General features: G+C 39.3%; 1 protein-coding gene across 1 annotated transcript; it reads right to left on the bottom strand.

The window, feature by feature from the left end:
• Nucleotides 1–2,405: 2,405 nt before the first annotated feature.
• Nucleotides 2,406–11,297, bottom strand: LOC130087517 (uncharacterized). The gene is made up of 8 exons (XM_056253848.1): nucleotides 11,169–11,297; nucleotides 8,282–8,440; nucleotides 6,779–6,903; nucleotides 6,627–6,693; nucleotides 5,670–5,820; nucleotides 5,444–5,589; nucleotides 5,206–5,316; nucleotides 2,406–2,619 (listed from the first exon to the last, which is right to left on the bottom strand). Exons 1-8 carry the CDS (start codon nucleotides 11,295–11,297, stop codon nucleotides 2,428–2,430), a joined length of 1,080 nt encoding a protein of 359 aa, XP_056109823.1. The 3' UTR covers nucleotides 2,406–2,427.
• Nucleotides 11,298–18,018: the final 6,721 nt, after the last annotated feature.

Below are 18,018 nucleotides of genomic sequence, written 5' to 3'. Positions count from 1 at the left end.
ATTATATTATGGAAAATAATGAACTTTATCACAATATGCTAATTTTTGAGAAGGACCTGTATTGCAAGACCAGTGATTTATTTCAAGCTGTTTAACATGATTCATTATAATATCATGGTTTTCAACCAGTATTCTACTGTATAAAAATATGCAGGCCTACATTTATTATTATATATATATATACATATATATAGGCTATATATATATAGACATCCAATTAATCATAAAATAGTGCATACATTGGGCAATTTGAGCTTGTTTGAGTTTCTTTTGTGATTTCAAGAGTATGTGACTGTGCTGTACATTTCTTTAAAATCAATTCAATGATCTCAGATCCACATTTTGTGCTCTGATGATTATTACCACATAAATAAGTTTTGTTTTTTTCATTTTCAATTGTAAACTTAAACTACAGCCTGTTTTTTGCCATAGGTATCATTAAACCTTGATAAAAGGTAATCCACTGAATTAACAGGAGGATATTTATCGGATCCATCGCAGCATGAAATGATGGCCTCTTATGATGCGACATACAGAGGGACGACGTGTGTATCAGGCCTCTTATGATACGACGTACAGAGGGACGACGTGTATCAGGCGTCTTATGATGCAACGTACAGAGGGACGACGTGTGTATCAGGTCTTATGATGTGACGTACAGAGGGACGACGTGTGTATCAGGCGTCTTATGATGCGACATACATAGGGACGACTTGTGTATCAGGCGTCTTATAATGCGACGTGCCTAGTTCAGATGTCAGATTTTTTTATACATTTCTCACATACGTCATCGCCACGTCGCCGTAAGGTATACGTTCCAACTGTGAAGTCGCCCCCGGTCTGTCGTCTGCCGTCTCTATCAATCCCATTCAAAAATAGACACGGACTGACGGCGACGGAAGGGTAGACTGCTCCTTCTCCTTCTTCAGTGTAGCCTTAGAAATGTCACTTTTCACTCGTCATACAGGTGTTCTCTTTTCCGCCATCACTCTTCCTTACTGCGCGAACTTTAGGCGTGTGCATGTGATTGTAACGTGCGCGAGGGGTGGCGTGTGCACGACCTATGATTGACAGTCAGATCTCACACCCCCCTGCGCTGATTGGACCCGATGATCCGGGAGCTGTGGATTTTTGCTAAACAAATAACACGCTCCAGGTGGAGTTAGAAGCTCGGGTTTTTTTTTAAAACCACTTTATTTATGTTGTTATAGTGTCGATTTCACTGAATATGTTAAAAAAAAAAATTTGCCGACAGCAGCTTTAACAAAGCATAACACTCACCAACAGTGCTTATAAGAAACAAAGCTAGAAATACCTGGAAATGTGAGGGCCATTTATACACCAAAGCTACCCAGAAGCAACAGTGTCGCCCAGATCCAGCCCACATCTGGTACGAGTGGAATCCACATGTACCAGATGTGGCCCGTATCTGGGCTGACACTATGTTACTGTCTGGGTAATGACTAACAAGAAACACCTGAGTTAGTCCATAGGCTAGTCCATACGCTTCTTCAGGGATTGAATCTTGCCAGCCCCGAAAAGTTATTAAAGACATCGTTAAAATAGTCCAAATGACTACAGTGGTTCAATCTTAAGTTTATCAAGCAACGAGAATACTTTTTGTGCGCAAAAACCCCCAAAAATAACAACTTTATTCTAACTATTCATTTCCTTCTCTGTGGGCCTCGAGTCAGTTCACTAGTGTAATAGCGCAGTGCTTCTGTTGTTGGCCAATAGTGAGCCTACGTGTGACGTAGCTCTACGCAATCACACTAAGTTAACTGACTAGAGGCCCATAGAGAAGGAAATTAATAGTTGAAATAAAGTCGTTATTTTTGTTTGTTTTTGCGCACAAATAGGTGTACATAAAGGTGCAGAGAATAAAAACAGATAATAACACTATCATAAAAACACATATCACTGTTTCAAGCGAATAGTCTGTTTTCCATCACTCTTATATTACAAATCAATGCCAATCTGTCCTGTATTTAATTCAATGATAGGATGTATATCTTTTCACTTTAGCTTCAGTCGAATGTCAATCCCTAGATGTATACAGTTTCTTAAAATTTGGATGGATGAATAACTATTGCAAGACCAGTGATTTATTTCAGGCTGTTTAACATGATTCATTATAGTATCATGGTTTTCAATTAAAATTTTAATTTAAAAATATATATATTTATTGAAATATACAAAAATCCAATTTATCACAAAATAGTGCATACATGAGGGCGTTTTGGCTTTTTTGAGTTTACATTATGATTTCAAGAGTAAGGTGCTTTTTTTTTTTCTTATTTAAAAATCAATTCAATAATCTCAGCTCTACCAATTATGTGCTATGATGATTATTACCACAACATTTTTTGTTTTTGCTGTTGTTGTTTTTTGTTGGGGTTTTTTTTACATACAATTGTAAACTTCCACTTAAACCACAGCCTGTTTTTTGCCATAGGTATCATTAAACCTTGATAAAAGGTAATCCACTGAATTAACAGGAGGATAATTATCGGATCCATCGCAGCATGAAATAATGGCTTCATCATCAGGGTGTACAAAGAAAGCCAAAGACTGGCGTGTGCTGGAGTCTCCTGCAGGGGGCAGCAAAACCCTGTGGGCCTGAAGGTTTAATAATAGAAAAGAGTTAAAGTCCCTGTAAAGGCAATTCTAAAAAAAAATTCTAAACCCATTATAAATGTTAGAAATGTATTGCTAAAACATATTACAAAGACTGTGAACTACTGAATTGTGGAGTTAGACCGTTAAACAGTTTTTCACCATTGCTATTTTCCGGATTTTTTGGGCGGGGCTAAAACGGGGCTCGATGACGCACTGGAGCCCCTGACCTCGTGGACACGCCCCTACTTGATGACGCACTGAGGCCACTCAATCTCGACTTACTGTCAGTACTATTAGTTACTACAGCCTACAATTTGCTAGCTAGCTATGCCTTCCTTCACGGAAATGCGTAGGCTACTACCTGGATGCGATCATGTACAAAACAGATCGGTGTCTTTATTTAAATTTCCTAAAAACGATCACATCAAGAAGAGGTGGATTAATTTTGTGAAGAGCCAACCTTGATGGAGAGCTGAGGATCACCGCCAACACCCGCCTCTGTAGCGATCATTTTACACGGGATAGTTTTATAAACTTTCGTCGGAGACAACTGGGATTCACTGATAATCCACTGTTACTGGTGAATGGGGCCGAACCGACTATCTCCCGCCTCGGCCTTCATCTCCGCGTCCCGAAAGCAGTATCACAAATATCACCGTCGGCAGCTTTGCAATGCTTTCCCGCGAGTGGGCGTGCTTTCAGCGCAGCCAGCAGACACGCCCCCAGCGTTTGAGAGCAGAGAATACTGCTCATTTTTTCAAGATTTTGATAGCTTATTTTATGTACTTGCCGGCTTTTTTTATCATTCAAATTTGTCTGGGTGGCTAATAACACATTTTTCTGTGGTGTGACAAACTCAGAACACATACTTAAGTTTTACTTTACAGGGACTTTAAACAAGCATTTGCCAGTGCAATAGACTTCATTAGTGCATGACCACATTTCAGTGGAGATTTTTTTCTTCTTTTTTTCATTTTTGCAAATGGGGATTTTCTATAAGTCTTTGTTAAAGCCTTTTAAGCCAAGAACCAAACCTATGGAGGGATTATTGGGTCAGATTGAAAACTAAAAGTCTAAACTAAAAGTCTTAAACGAAAACCAAAAGTCTAAGTTTGAAACTAAAAGTCTAAGTCGAAAACTAAAAGTCTAAGTCAAAAATGAATTTGGTATTTAGGATTGGGCATTGGTAAATCCTAAATGGCTAAATGACCAAATGCCCAATCCTAAATACCAAATGCCCAATCCTAAATACCAAATTATTTTTTGGCTTAGTCGATTATATCTATATAAACAATATATTATAAATGTATTCCCAAATATGCATGTATGTAAATATGCATATATATATATATCTCATGTCCATTAATAATTATATTTTTCTAACAATTTTCTTCAGAAATATCCTATTTTATCCATATCCAAGATAATTAATACTGTAATCTCACACCATTATTTTATGCGCACTGTTTTTCAGCTTTAAAATGTCCTTTATGTCCCTTAAATTAGTGGTTTTTTATTGTCTGCTTTTTGAGTGTCTTGGGATCAAAATAATGGAAAAATGTTAAAGTCAAGATTATCTGTATTAAATGTATTTCAACAATCTTAATACCTTAGAAAAATAGATTGTTTAAATTCATTTTCTTTCAAATATTGAAAATATATCATTTTATTAATGTCCACAAAAATTTTGTCAACCATGTTACAAATCAAACACCAATCAAACTATAGATTAGTAACCATCTATTTTGTTACCAATCAAAGTTAAAAATGGTTTATCCCAAAACCATGTGAACAGCATCATGTGATGTCATTTTCTTCTACAGTAGATATTTTGAACACATGGTAAATATCCTCTACATTTTTTTTCTTCTATATTTTATCTCCAGTGACCTAATCTCAAGGGCTATATTAATTGCTAGTCAATTATGGTGGGTAGATTGTTATGATTTGCAATATTTTTATGATTTTATTTTAAATAACTATTCAAAATGTAAGGTCAACCTGATTAAGAAAATAACATTTGTTTGGCCAGACAAGGCCTGCCATTGAAATTATAAATTGAATATACATTGAGGGAAACATACTCAATTACTATATTCATGGTGCTTCATGGGAGTTTAATCTTCTATTAAGCATCATGGGTAATTTCACAACTTCACAGATAGATTATTTAGTAAAGAGTATGCGTATTTGGTATGCTGTCCAAGGAGAGGGCTTTAGTCTAGCCCTAACACAGAGTATTCCTGACTGTGTTAGGAACAAGCCAAGAGTGGTGGAAGGATGCTGAAAATGATTGAGGAGCATAGGTGAGTTGACTGTGTGATTGGATAGATGTGTTAATTGCTGATTGGAATGACGTGTTGATTGGATGGATCATTTGAACGTGTTCCTCCCAAACTTTAATGAAACATTGTGTAGTTTTTCACCAATAACATTTTTTCAATAAAGTAAAGATGGCTTCAAAGACAGCATACAACATCTTATGTCTTTAAAGGTTTATATGTTATCGTCAAAAAAGTTTTTACTTCTAAAACCTGACTGTTTCACTCTATTAAATGAAATGCCTTATAAAGTTAAGAAACGTACCACAGACATGTACACATCGCTGGTCCACCTTTGCATCAGGTCCGCTATGTTAATCAGAACTGTTGCAGGAATGCTTGGAGCCGAAACGTATTCACCAGCCCGGTTCAGAACCTGGAGAACACACAGAGACATGCAGAGCCAAACACACAGTCACATGCATCCGTAATGATAGAGGACAACATTAAACATGGTCAAAATTATTTATTTTTCTTTTGTCCTATATTGGTATGGTATTCACCTGTAGTCCACCCTCTGGGCTTTGGAAGAGCAGAGTGATGCTCCCATAATCCGAGTGTTCACCACAGCGCAGCTGATTTTCCTTCACACATGTGCTGTTCACCGGAGGGTAGTACAGAGACCGGAGTGTGGTTGCATTCACATCACCTTAAAACAAACCACAGCATAAAGGTGTTGATGAGCCATTGACTCACTGGGAGGAAGTAGTGGTGCATACTTGTTCTTACTTCCAATTTGCTTATGTGCGTTGAGGAAGACTTCTGGTTCCAGGTCCAACCCAAGAGCCATCAGTCGGAGCACTCGGAGAGAGAGATCCTTACAGCGCAGGAAAAATGATACATGGACATCTCGAAAATCATCTACTTCTGAAGGCCACTTCTGAGCACATTGAGAGTAGAGGACTATATAAGTTTACAATCACAAATGTTAGGGTTATATTTTCTTAATGTTAAGGCTAAATATATGTTTTCCTCCCATTTAATTATATTTTTTTTTTTTACCATCATGCTGTCCCTTTAGGGGCTTCATATGAAACGAACATACAAAACCAAGGCACTAAATATAGTAGGTGAAAAACAGTAAAAGAGTAGGCCAAAGGTATCCGGATGACCCACTTCTTCTGGCAAGATTCAGAAGTGTGCATATGATGGGCTCTTTACTATCCCATGAGGCCACAGGAGAGGTATAGTGAATGGCAGTAATGCTGGTAGGTCACATGACAGTAGTGCGTTCGGATTACATTCATACAACACACATGCATACTATATAGACTGTTCTTTTTTAGCGGTTGCAAAGTAAAGGTGCGTCCAAAATCGTGTACTTATGCACTATTCAATGGCACTTAATTAACTAAAACAATGAAGTGCGGAATGTTGACTTCATTCACTCAACTATCACAGCTTTAGTTATGTAGCGGAGAGAGGGGAGAGACTCCGCTGCTGAACGACAAAACCTATAAAACTTATATACCCTACTACACGGCTGAGTACATAGTGTATAGTGCATCATTGGGAACACAACCTTAAATAAGTGCCTACTCAAGAGATGTGATTTCGGACATAGCCCATTTCCAAAGAAAACCAAATGTTGCCCTTTTGATTAAAAATAAAAAGTATAATTATAACCAATAAATGTGCACTATGAGAGACAGAAGGGTGAAGAGATAAGAAGAAATTGGTATTTACGTTATCCCCGCTCAAAGATGTTATATTATACGCCTCCTTCAGATCACCGGGGCGGCGAGGATTCAGACTGCAATGACAGCATTTAAAATCATTAAAATGTTTGTCCATTATTCGTGAGTTTTACAGTAATGCTTCTGAATGTTGAGACGTGCCTTTCAGTTTCAACCGAAACCCAGCCATGGTTTACATTACATGAGAAACTTCCCCTGCTGAAAGGCTTCTTCATGTCTTCTGGCAAACAGAAGAACTTCTTTGAAACATGCATGACTTTTTCCACCTACAACAGTGAACAGAGAAATAATAGAGAAATAATCCGCTACAAACAACTACAGAACTGAGCATACACTGAGATTTTGAGCCGGTTTCTGAGGCGTAAGACTCTTCTTTTTTTTGTTGTTGTTGTTTTGAGTCGAGCCGAATTTCAGCTTTGTCTTGCTTGTTTGTGGGGGGTGGCGGGGCCCTCTTTCCTTCGCCCTGAACGGTACACTCTAAAACACTTAACGTGAAAAAGGCTTAACGTGGCTCACTGTACTAATGACAGTGATATTAAAAGACCAAACTCAGTACACATCATATTAATAAGCTATAGTATGTACAAAAAATTAGATGAGCCCAGAATATGAACGCAACGCGTTTAATTACACAAGCATTTTCCTCCCATAGAAAACCGTTATTAGATAAGGCTTAAGCTTACTGTACTAAAACAGTGATATTAACATACCAAACTCAGTACACATATTATTAAGCTATACTCTGTACAAAAAATTAGATGAGCCCATAATGAACGCAACGCGATAAATTAATATCTTTTTTTTTTTTGTAGGCCTACATAGTAACTTATAGCTTATTATTAAGATGTTTACCGAGTTTGGTCTTTTAATATCATTGTCTTATGGTGCGTTCACGTGCTATGGTAATTATGGTAAATACCAAAAGCCGACATGGAAAATGCACATGAACACCCCCTCATGTGGTATTTTCCACTGGGCAACTCGTAGAATATTTTGATGCACGAGTTGCCGAGATGAGATAACCTTTGACCTTTTCAAAAAGGCGGAGAGCAACGCAAGAGTTGTGAATGGTAAAAATATGTACTATTCATGATCTAGAAAATATACAGCATATATTATTTACGTTTGAGTTTTGATAAATCATTTTCTTCCTGTAGCAGATGACTTAAGCAATCTAAAATAGTTGTAGCTAAATAACAGGTCTGGATCTCCATCTTTTTACCACATTACGACAACAAAAGCACTTGAACGCAACACACTGGTAAATACCAGTTCGCAAGTGGAAAATATCATATTTTCCATAGCACGTGAACGCACCATTAGTACAGTAAGCCACGTTAAGCCTTTTTCACGTTAAGCGTTTTAGAATGTCCCTGAAACCGAAAGTGAAAGTGAAAAGCAAGCACGCACGCATTCGAAATCGATAAAAATGCGTAAAAAAATACTCCTAAAGCGAGTATTTCACACGTATTGTGTTAACAGTAAAGTCGCAGCTCGACGATCTGCGCTAGGCCTATATTTTGAGCACATAAATTGTGAGCTTTGGCTCGCACAATGAGAGTTGGCATTTAACAAAAACATTCCTGAAATCGCATATGCCCGGCTTTAAGAAACAAGTAAAAAAAAAAAAAAAAAATCACAAACCTCTTGCTGATTTATGCCCGTGTTTTTTAGATAAACAAATCCCACCTCGGTAAAGGCCTTTTTCAATTCTTGAACTAAGTTTCCCAAGTCAGGATTTGCCAAATCCAAGATAGGTATCTCCATACTTTCCATTGAGAAAACACAACTTATTTTGAAAATCTATCGGAAATCAAGAAAATAAGAGTAGGAGGAGGCTGCAGACCTGCAGCCAAGTACACCAGGGCTGCGTTCAGCGCCGACAAAACGTTGCAGAACGTTTTTTAAACAGAAACGGTGATGCGTTGAACGCACTGTTGTGATGACGCAAGAGTTGCAACTACGGCAGCTGAGAAGGCTTTTTGTGTTCTTTGTGAAGAATTTTCAGAGCCTGATGAAGTCGGTATAAATCATAGACTGTAAAAAAAAGATGGACGACGCCCCTTCGCTCTTTTCCATTGGAGAGAACTGAAGCCGCCAGAGTCCCGATATAGCGCTGACATATTGGAACTTGAGTCTGCGCAGTAGCGTTTTCGGGACCAGTCATGCGCAGTCGTGAGCAGGAAGTAAAGCCGCGAAATCAAGGCCCCGCCCTCGCGCTCGTTGAATCAATCGCAAGCACACGTATGAAGGTATTTTTGGTGCAAAACAACTGAACGCCTGTGACAGTGGAATTTGTAGTTGTAGAGAATAGCCACACATGTGTATCAGTAAATGTGAAGTCACAGAGATCAATTTTTTAAGAGTTGCACACTTGTAGACTTTTTTTATCTTCCACAAACACAACACAACAGTTACACCTTCTCAAATTCTTCATTGCAGGTGCACAAATCCTATTCTACAAATCACAAATTAAGAAACTCGTACGCTCACATTTTTGCTACAGTTGCTGCAGTGAATATGGTGCAAAACGCATTTACACACCCGCATCAAAAAATGTGAAGTCACAGAGAACTTTTGCTCATCTGCAAATCAGTATGTGAATTCATCCAATGAGAGTTGCACACTTGTAGAATCTTTTCTCACAAAGGTCTTGTATATTTTTCTAGCACAAACACAAGTACATAACTACAGCTGCTTGAATCTGCTGCAACGAATCACAAGCTCTGTTTTTCACTTTCAAGTGACAAGTTTCGTAGGCTCCGCCTTTTGCACCAAGTGCACCGTGAAATGTGGTGCAAAAGTGAGTTGTGCATCTGTAGAGGCAGTGGGCGGAGCCTACATTAATATTTATGAGTTTCCCGGGCATGCGCGTGCAACTCCTCATTCTAGTTCACGCTCCTCGTTTCTCAGCAGGTTTAATGGATTATTTCAAAAAAGGTAAATATAGTTTCAGCGTGAACTTAAACTGCAATTGTGTATTGTTTCGTTAAGTTCGCCAAACATCACTCAAATTATTTTCTGTCACCAAAAAATCAACACTAGCATTAAGCCGCCCCTTGTTAAGTCTGGGAGGCCATCTATCTTTCCACTCGTCAGGAACCAGATTCCAGTCCCCTCCTATTAAAACATTATCAGATGGGTACCTTACTTTAGTTTCGGAGATCATATTAGAAATATCTTCTAATAATTTCTGATTTTGTGCTGCATTATTAAATCCATAAATATTAATTAGAAAAAAAAAAATACCATCAATTTTCAGTACCACCATCAACCAGTGCCCACTTCCACCAGCTTTATGAACGATGACTTCCCCAGGACATTTGTTGAAACATATTGCCACTCCTCCAGAACGGTTAGACCCATGGCTGAAAAAAATCTTCTCCCCCCATTGATTAGTCCAGAAAGATGCATCCGAGTCCGAAGAATGAGTCTCTTGTAGAAACACACAATTAGCTTTCTACCCTTTACAAAATAAAAAAAAACTGCTTTCCTTTTAACAATGTCCTTTAAGCCCCTAACATTCAAAGAACCGAAGATTATTTTGTCCTTAATCATTACGCTAAAACAAACAAAAAAAACAAAAACGAAAATTAGAGAACTATAAAACCAAAAATCGAACCACTTGTAAGCTCACTCAGTCACTGTATGAACCGCGACTTTCAAATAGAGCTCTAGTATCCCATTGAAAAGTTTCCAACTAAATTACCTGATTGACACTTATAAATGTATAATTTCACCCGTCAACGTCGATCCGTCGTCCTTCAATGAAGCCATATGGACCGCGAAAGAACGCAACCTTTCCTGCCCTCCTTGCTTGATCAATTTGAGGCCAAAGCTTTCGTCTGTCTTCCAAATCCTCTCGAGGAAGCATCTCCGCGAAACGAACTCCTTCCGTCTTGCAAATAGGAGAATCTTTGCTTCGACGCCAGATTTCATCCTTCACCCGTCTTTGAGTGAACAGCACGATGACATTCCTGTTTTTATTGTCTATCCTTCTTCCCAGCCTATGGACAATGTCAACAGCCTCTTCCATCTTTCCCTCCATCTCAGGTGCAAAATTGCTTAGAATCTGAATGACACGTGATCTGATATCTTCGTCTTTTTTTTAGGGCTGTCAAATGATTAATCGTGATTAATCACATCCAAAATACAAGTTTTTTTTACATAATATATGTGCGTGCACTGTGTATAATTATTTTGTATATATATAAATACACACACATGCATGTATATTTAAGAAAAAAATATTATTTATATATAAAATATTTATATTTATGTATAATATAAATTATATATAAATCTATATACAGTATATACAAGAAAATATTTCTTAAATATATACAAGCATGTGTGTATATTTATATATATAAAATAATTATACACAGTGCACGCACATATATTATGTAAAAAAAACTTTTATTTTGGATGTGATTAATCACGATTAATCATTTGACAGCCCTACTTTTTTTTCTTCAATGCCTTTGATACGAAGACACCATCTCATTCTATATCTTTCCTGTTCTCTCACCCTCTCCTTTAGATCATCGTTATCCTTGCGAAGAAGCTCATTTTGAATCTCCAAGTCCTTGACTCTTTTCTTGCACTCATTTACCTCTTCTGTGTTGAACTGAATCGCCTTTGTTAAGCTTGCAATCATGGCGCTGCTTTGCTTAGTTTGCTCGCTTAAATCCGCCAGCTTCTCATCCACCCTCCTTTCAAGTTTTAAAATTGCCTCCTTCGTTGGAGATTTCCACCTTCTCACTGTCAGCTGTAGGCTTGACCTTTTTTTCCGCAGGATTTTTACTTGGCGTTGCAGGAAGAGAGGCCTCACCGCGTCCTCTTTTGCTGTTTACAGAGACCTCCATTGCGTAGTCGTGCTCCGTTTCTCTGGCCTCAACTTTCTTTTCAATATTAGGCGACAGATCTTTTCCTTTGAGGTCTAGTTTTAGTTTAGCAGGTTTAATTAGTTTTTGTGAAGTCATCGCGTGACAAATCAGTTGGAGTTACTTACTTCAGACAAACTTTAGGGAACAACTATAACGAGCTTCAGAAAACACGACTGCTCAACTCGCCATCTTCGTACCGCCCCCTCCGCCGGCATAGTGGAACGCGCTACCAAAGAGTATTTGACGCGATGGAGTTTACACAGTCCCTTCAACTAGATGGCGTTGCTCCTTTCTTAATCCTGGTTCGTCCACTGGTTGATGTACATATATCCTCTGCTCTGGGGTAAAGTGCTGACTACACACGTAAGTGCTCCCACGGAGGATTTTAAAACTCGGGCCCTCGTCTCTTTTGATCGCCCTAACCCAACATGCACGTATTTCAGCGTCCACTGGAAAATCGTGGAAACTTAAATAAGGAAATTTATGTTTGTTGTTTGAACAACAAGGAACACTACAATAGCATCTACAAGATGACTGTGCCATGCTTATTGGATGGGAAACTGTTGGAAAATGGACACAGGAATGAAATGAATGATAAATCACATCAGCATATGGAAATGGTTTGACATTTAGTGCTAGCTTTGATAAAAATGTTACACTTGTTAGTAAGCTTCTGGCAATACACGGGCTGACCGATCTTGGTGTCACACGCAATAAGTTACTGGAAATGATCATTAACGTCATCAAAATAATCTAAATATAAGAACCAATAATGCTACATACATAAACATTATTATTATTTTAATTTTAACTTTCGTGTTGTTGGTCATCACCTTATGCGTTTTCCTTAAGTAACTTTAACCAGCGCACGCAAGTTAAAACGGAAGTATGTTTACACTGCTTTGCGGAAAAGCGGAAGTTATCTGACGTCATTGTGAAAAGGGCCTATAGAACGTTCCATTGCAACACCAGCGCCCAGCAGCAGCCCTACGCGTCCGCCATTTTGGGGTGAAAGCGACTCGGCAGTCATATACATGTATTTAGTCCAGTGCAGAGGTCATTTTTAGGTTGAAATAATTAGGTGATTATTTTAACTCACAACAGTTAACGTTATATCAGTTAAAAATAAGTTGCTACAAGGCTTTTCCCCCACATAACTTGAGACAGGGAAGTTCAAGGATTTAATCAATTATATTACTCTCTACATTAAGTGTGACAGGTAAGAATAAAGTGATGTAAGTTCGTAAAATTATAACATTAGACCGTTTCCCAGGAGGTACACATAACCTTACATACAAAAATAAGTTCAATGAAATAAATGAATTCAGCAAATAAATGTAATTGTACTAGAATGTAAATATTGGACAATAAATATATAACAGCAATAGAATAGCTTTACAGTAAACTGTTTTTTTTTTTTTTTTTTGCAGTACTATCTTATATTAATGACCGTTAAAGCAAGCCTATGTAAACAAAAAAACACAGCCACTGTCCAAAGTGGCAATTATATGATTACGGACACAGCAATGCATCATGTTAAGATCGTCATGTTTGTAGCATGATCCAGGTGATTAAAACGTACAAAATATATTTCAGGCCTAGTGGAGTTGGTAACTAATAATAGTAGTAGTGTTACCAGAAAAGCATCGGAGTTTCGCCTCTTGTTCTTCTACACTCTTTGCGTGGGTGGAGCTGAGGTGCTAATGCTATGCTACTGGCCTCGCGCTAAAGTGATAGCTGTTTGAAGAAGTAAAGCCAATAGTGAAAGTTCATGTTTTTGCCCTTTGAAATATTATAATAGTTAAAAGACATAACTAAAAGTGAGACTGTGTATCGTGATGTATTATTATTCAGCTATAAAAATGTATTATCATGCAGTAACTTACAATATTGCTCTGAGCTTGCGTGTGACAGTGATTCATGCACATAACGTTAGCAGCTACATGTCAGTCAGCATGGCATCGCACGTCAAGTCCGTAAAGAGCTTTATTCAGTCCATTTTAAAATCTGATTTTGGCCGCCTCTCATTTTCTCAAATGGGTTACACCAAAGATATTACCTCAGAAGTTCAAGTAAATGCACTAGAAATCCACGCTCATTCAAGGGTGTGCATCTACTGCATGGACGGAGAGAAAGCACTGACACCTGCAGGATTTCATCTGACGGTACTTTTTATTTAACACTAAAAAGTAAAATAAGCATCTGTTCCGTGAGAGCAACAGTACCGCATAACGAGTGTGGTCTCTTTATCTATAGACTTTTTTAGCAAGGAAATTGTCAGACATTCATTAACGTAGTGCATGCGAGGAAAACAACTGGAAATACAGCGCTGGTTGTTCTCTCCATACCAGTCTATGCTCCATACTCGACGACAACAACGGAATCCAACGGCGTGGGCGAAGGTATAATGCGTGTATTAAATTGTATGATATAATCCCGAAAAAAGCACAAACACGGCAGAGATGGCAAGTACAGCAGCTGCTGGAATTAGCTGAGAGTGACAGACAAACGGCCGCAATCCACCTGTCACTCAAGTGGCCACGCCCTTAATTATGCAGGCTTAACATAATTTAAACGGATGAGTTGTAAAAAAATTCACCCCCCTCACAGTTGTCATGAAGGGCAAAATAAGCTATAAAGACCAAAACCACTTTTTGCTCCAGGCTGTAAACATGTTTTTTTCTGCTGTAAAGTTGGGCATTTTAACATGGGGCAGATTTGACTCACTTCTGCAGCCTGCCTCAGGCGGCCAGTCGATGAATTGCAGTTTAATTCACTTCCGTGTTGGTTTCAAGAGAGAGACAGGGGGTGCTTCTCATTTCTTATTTGTGCATCTGTAACCGGTGGCTCGCGACACCAGTTATAAAAGCACTTGGCTGCGTTGTGTAGCGTTGTTGAGAAAGACACTGGACCACAGGCGTCGGTTTCACTGAGTTTACTCTGATATACACAAACAAGAGAAGCATCTGTATAAATCACCCTCAAATTGCTCTCTTCAGTGCATTAACAATGCCAAGAGGAACATAAAACTGAGAAAACATACCTGATATACACAAACAAGAGAAGCATCTGTATAAATCACCCTCAAATTGCTCTATAACACAAATGTGATGTCCATTTAAATCACCATGTGCTTTCATCTCCACATATATAGACCACAGTCAAAAATATAACTTAATTAGGGGAAAAATGATAAAAATAACCACACAGATAAGTAAAATAACATAATAGACATAAATTGCAGTGAAGATTTAGACACAAAAGCAACAATTAAAATAAAGATTAATTACGATTGACAGGAGCCAAAAATAACCCACCTCTTCAGTGCATTAACAATGCCAAGAGGAAGAGGAGGAGACAAAACAGGAAATTGTGCAGCTCATGATGACGTCACAGCAATTAAAGGAAAACACCCTTATTCTCAGACAAGTATATCAGATATATATGAAAATAAACCTTTTTGTGTAAATTATAACAAACAATACATACATTTTAACAGAACATGTTCTGTCCCTGTTACACTCACCCCGCAGAATTTACACAAAATTCTTAGAGTATAACAAAAAAACAAAGAACACTGGTCACTTGAATTACATGGTCGACACTATAAAAACAGTGAAGACTCCACATAGAAAGCTACCCAAACAAAAGAGATACAAATATGGAGAAAGTTGGCCAAACTTCTACACATTTTGTAGGCATTACCAAAGTGCCCATTACACTTTGAAAAACTCAGACCAGGTACATAAACAGGATTAATATACGCAAAATACGGAAAATTACACTTCGTATTACCCGAGACTGTGTAATACAATACACAAACCTATACATGAATAACAGTAGATACAGAATCCACACCAAGTAAGGTTTCGAGTTGTACCATTGACTCAATCAGCCTACGAACAGGTCTAAGTACTCTACCGAACCTGGTAGTGTAATGATCGTCAGAGTTATCAACCACCATAGGATCAGGTGAACTGTTAGAAACAGGAACAGTAGGGGAAGAAGCACTAGCTACAATGTCATGGTCAACAGGTAAGTCATTGTGTGCTTCAGAAACAGTTTGAGAAGAATGGGATGAAACCCAAGAAGCAGTACGATCATCATCACAAACAGCTATGTGAGAAATGACAGACAGAGACTCTGCATGTGACAAATCATCAGTGACAGGAAATGTTGACTCAACCACATCACATACAGATTGAGATGGTGTGGAACAAGGACCACCACTAACACTTTCACCAACAGAAAAATCAGTTGAAGGCAAAGGGAGAAAGTTAACTGGCAACAATAGATTCCGATGTACCACCTTCTCATCACCAGATTTGTCACGGATCTTGTAAATGTGCAGGGAAGGTTTGGAGGCAACAACGGAATACATGGTGGGTTCCCATTTATCGGCAAGCTTCCGTTTACCTCTACAGCCTTTGTTGGCAATGAGAACATGATCACCAACTGACAGAGGCAATCCTTTGACTCTCTTATTGTACTGATCAGACTGATGTTTTTGTTCTGCAGTGGAGTTCTGTTGAGCCAGCGCCATAGCAGACTGTAGATCACTGACAAGAGATTGCACATAGTCACTGTAATCACAGATTGACTCATCACGAAGCACGCTTTGAAACATAAGGTCAACAGGTAATCTCGGCACCCTCCCGAACATCAGGTAAAAAGGGGCAAACCCAGTTGTTTCATGGGCAGTACAGTTATACACGAATGTTATTGTTTGAACCAACTGTGGCCACTTTTGCTTAGATCTGGGTGGAAGCGATCTTAGCATGTTACCTAACGTTCTGTTGAACCTTTCAGTTCCACCATTCCCCATTGGGTGGTACGGAGAAGTCCGTGACTTGTCAACGCCGGCAATATCAAGAAGCCCTGCTATCAGCTCACTCTCAGAATTTGCTCCCTGGTCCGAATGGATACGCTGGGGAAATCCATAGATACAAAAGAAGCCATCCCACAGTTTCTTGGCAACACTTTTAGCACATTGATTCCGGCAAGGAAAAGCGTGAGCTAACTTGGTGAAATGATCTGTAATCACCAAGACATCCAAAGATTTATTGTGTCCATCCTCAGCAGACCAGAAATCCATACAGACAAGCTCCAACGGGGCAGTGGTCTTGATGCTCTCTAAGGGCGCTCTTGCTGCTGGCTTAGGAGTTTTACTCAGGACACACCGGGTACAAGTCTTAACGTATTTACGCACATCACTTTCCATCCCAAGCCAATAGAATCTCTGACGTGCTAAAGACAGGGTACGTGGCTGACCTTGGTGACCGGCCAAATCATGAACATCAGAGAGTGCTTGCTGTTTCAGGGAGGCAGGTAGGACGAACTGAAACTTTTTGTGTTTAGTGAGCGGATCTTTGACAGCTCTATACAGGATGCCATTAAGTAAAAACAGTTTTTTCCACTGCCTCAGAATCTTCAAAACGAACAAATCCTCATTTGTACGTTCACGTCTGGTAGGTCTGCGCTTCCTGCTGACATAGAAAGCCACCCTCGAAATAACTGCGTCAATGTTCTGTTGACACTGCAATTCAGACAATGAAAAGGCATGGGTTACGTCTTGACAGTCAGGAATCAAAGAAGTCAAACGACCAGCCATTGATGTTGCTCTGGATACAGCTCCTGAATCCCAATTACCACAAGACGACAAGACAGACGACACATCCTCAGTAGTCATAGAGAAGTTATTCTCAGAACTCAGATTGAGTGCACTATCAACCGTCTGAGGCTGGCACGTGAGGCGGAAGGTCTTCTGGACAGAATCATCTTCCACGCTGTGTACATGCTTCAACAGCTCTGAGTAAGGCTCGGACAGAAGTCGCTGACTCACAGGGTTGACAAACGGGTCACGACTGAGTGCATCCGCCACAACATTCAATCTCCCAGGAACATACTTGATCTCGAAGTTGTATGGAGCGAGTTTTGAGACCCAGCGCTGCTCACATGCATCCAGTTTCGGTTTCGTTAAGATGTACGTTAGTGGATTATTATCTGTCCACACGGTAAACTCATGACCTTTGAGCCAGTGGCTGAACTTGTCACACACTGCCCACTTCAGAGCTAAAAATTCCAGCCTGTGTGCAGGATAATTGGCTTGGCTGCGGCTCAAGGACTTGCTGGCGAAAGCTATAGGACGTGCTTTGTCCTCGCCACTGGCAACTTGAGAGAGCACTGCACCCAAGCCATCCAACGATGCGTCAGTGCAGAGAATAAAGGGAAGCTCAAAGTCGGAGTGTGCCAAGACTACGCTCTCAACAAGGGCTCTCTTTAACTCTTCGAAGGCGACATCACACGCAGGAGACCAATCCTGAGGAGACAACTCCCGGTAAGTACCAGATCTTTTACGACTACCTGTGCCTTTCACCAAACGTTTTTGACCGGCTGTCAAATCGAACAATGGCTTCGCGACATGCGTACAGCCAGGAATGAAGCTCTGGTAGTAGAGAACCATGCCCAGAAACGATCTTAGTTTCTTCGGCG

This window comes from Rhinichthys klamathensis, unplaced genomic scaffold, assembly GCF_029890125.1.
Source record: "Rhinichthys klamathensis goyatoka isolate OS25496 unplaced genomic scaffold, OSU_Roscu_1.1 h1tg000005l_1, whole genome shotgun sequence".
Taxonomy (NCBI): domain Eukaryota; kingdom Metazoa; phylum Chordata; class Actinopteri; order Cypriniformes; family Leuciscidae; genus Rhinichthys; species Rhinichthys klamathensis.
This window is presented reverse-complemented; position numbering and strand designations above follow the sequence as displayed.

What these genes read in the sequence shown, in the direction of transcription:
- LOC130087517 (XM_056253848.1), bottom strand. Translation starts at nt 11,297, where the DNA reads ATGATTGCAAGCTTAACAAAGGCGATTCAGTTCAACACAGAAGAGGTA. An exon ending in CGGGCATAAATCAGCAAGAG is followed by an intron (nt 6,904 to 8,281) that starts GTTTGTGATTTT and finishes TCACTGTTGTAG; the next exon opens with GTGGAAAAAGTCATGCATGT. An exon ending in CATCTTTGAGCGGGGATAAC is followed by an intron (nt 5,821 to 6,626) that starts GTAAATACCAAT and finishes CAATGTGCTCAG; the next exon opens with AAGTGGCCTTCAGAAGTAGA.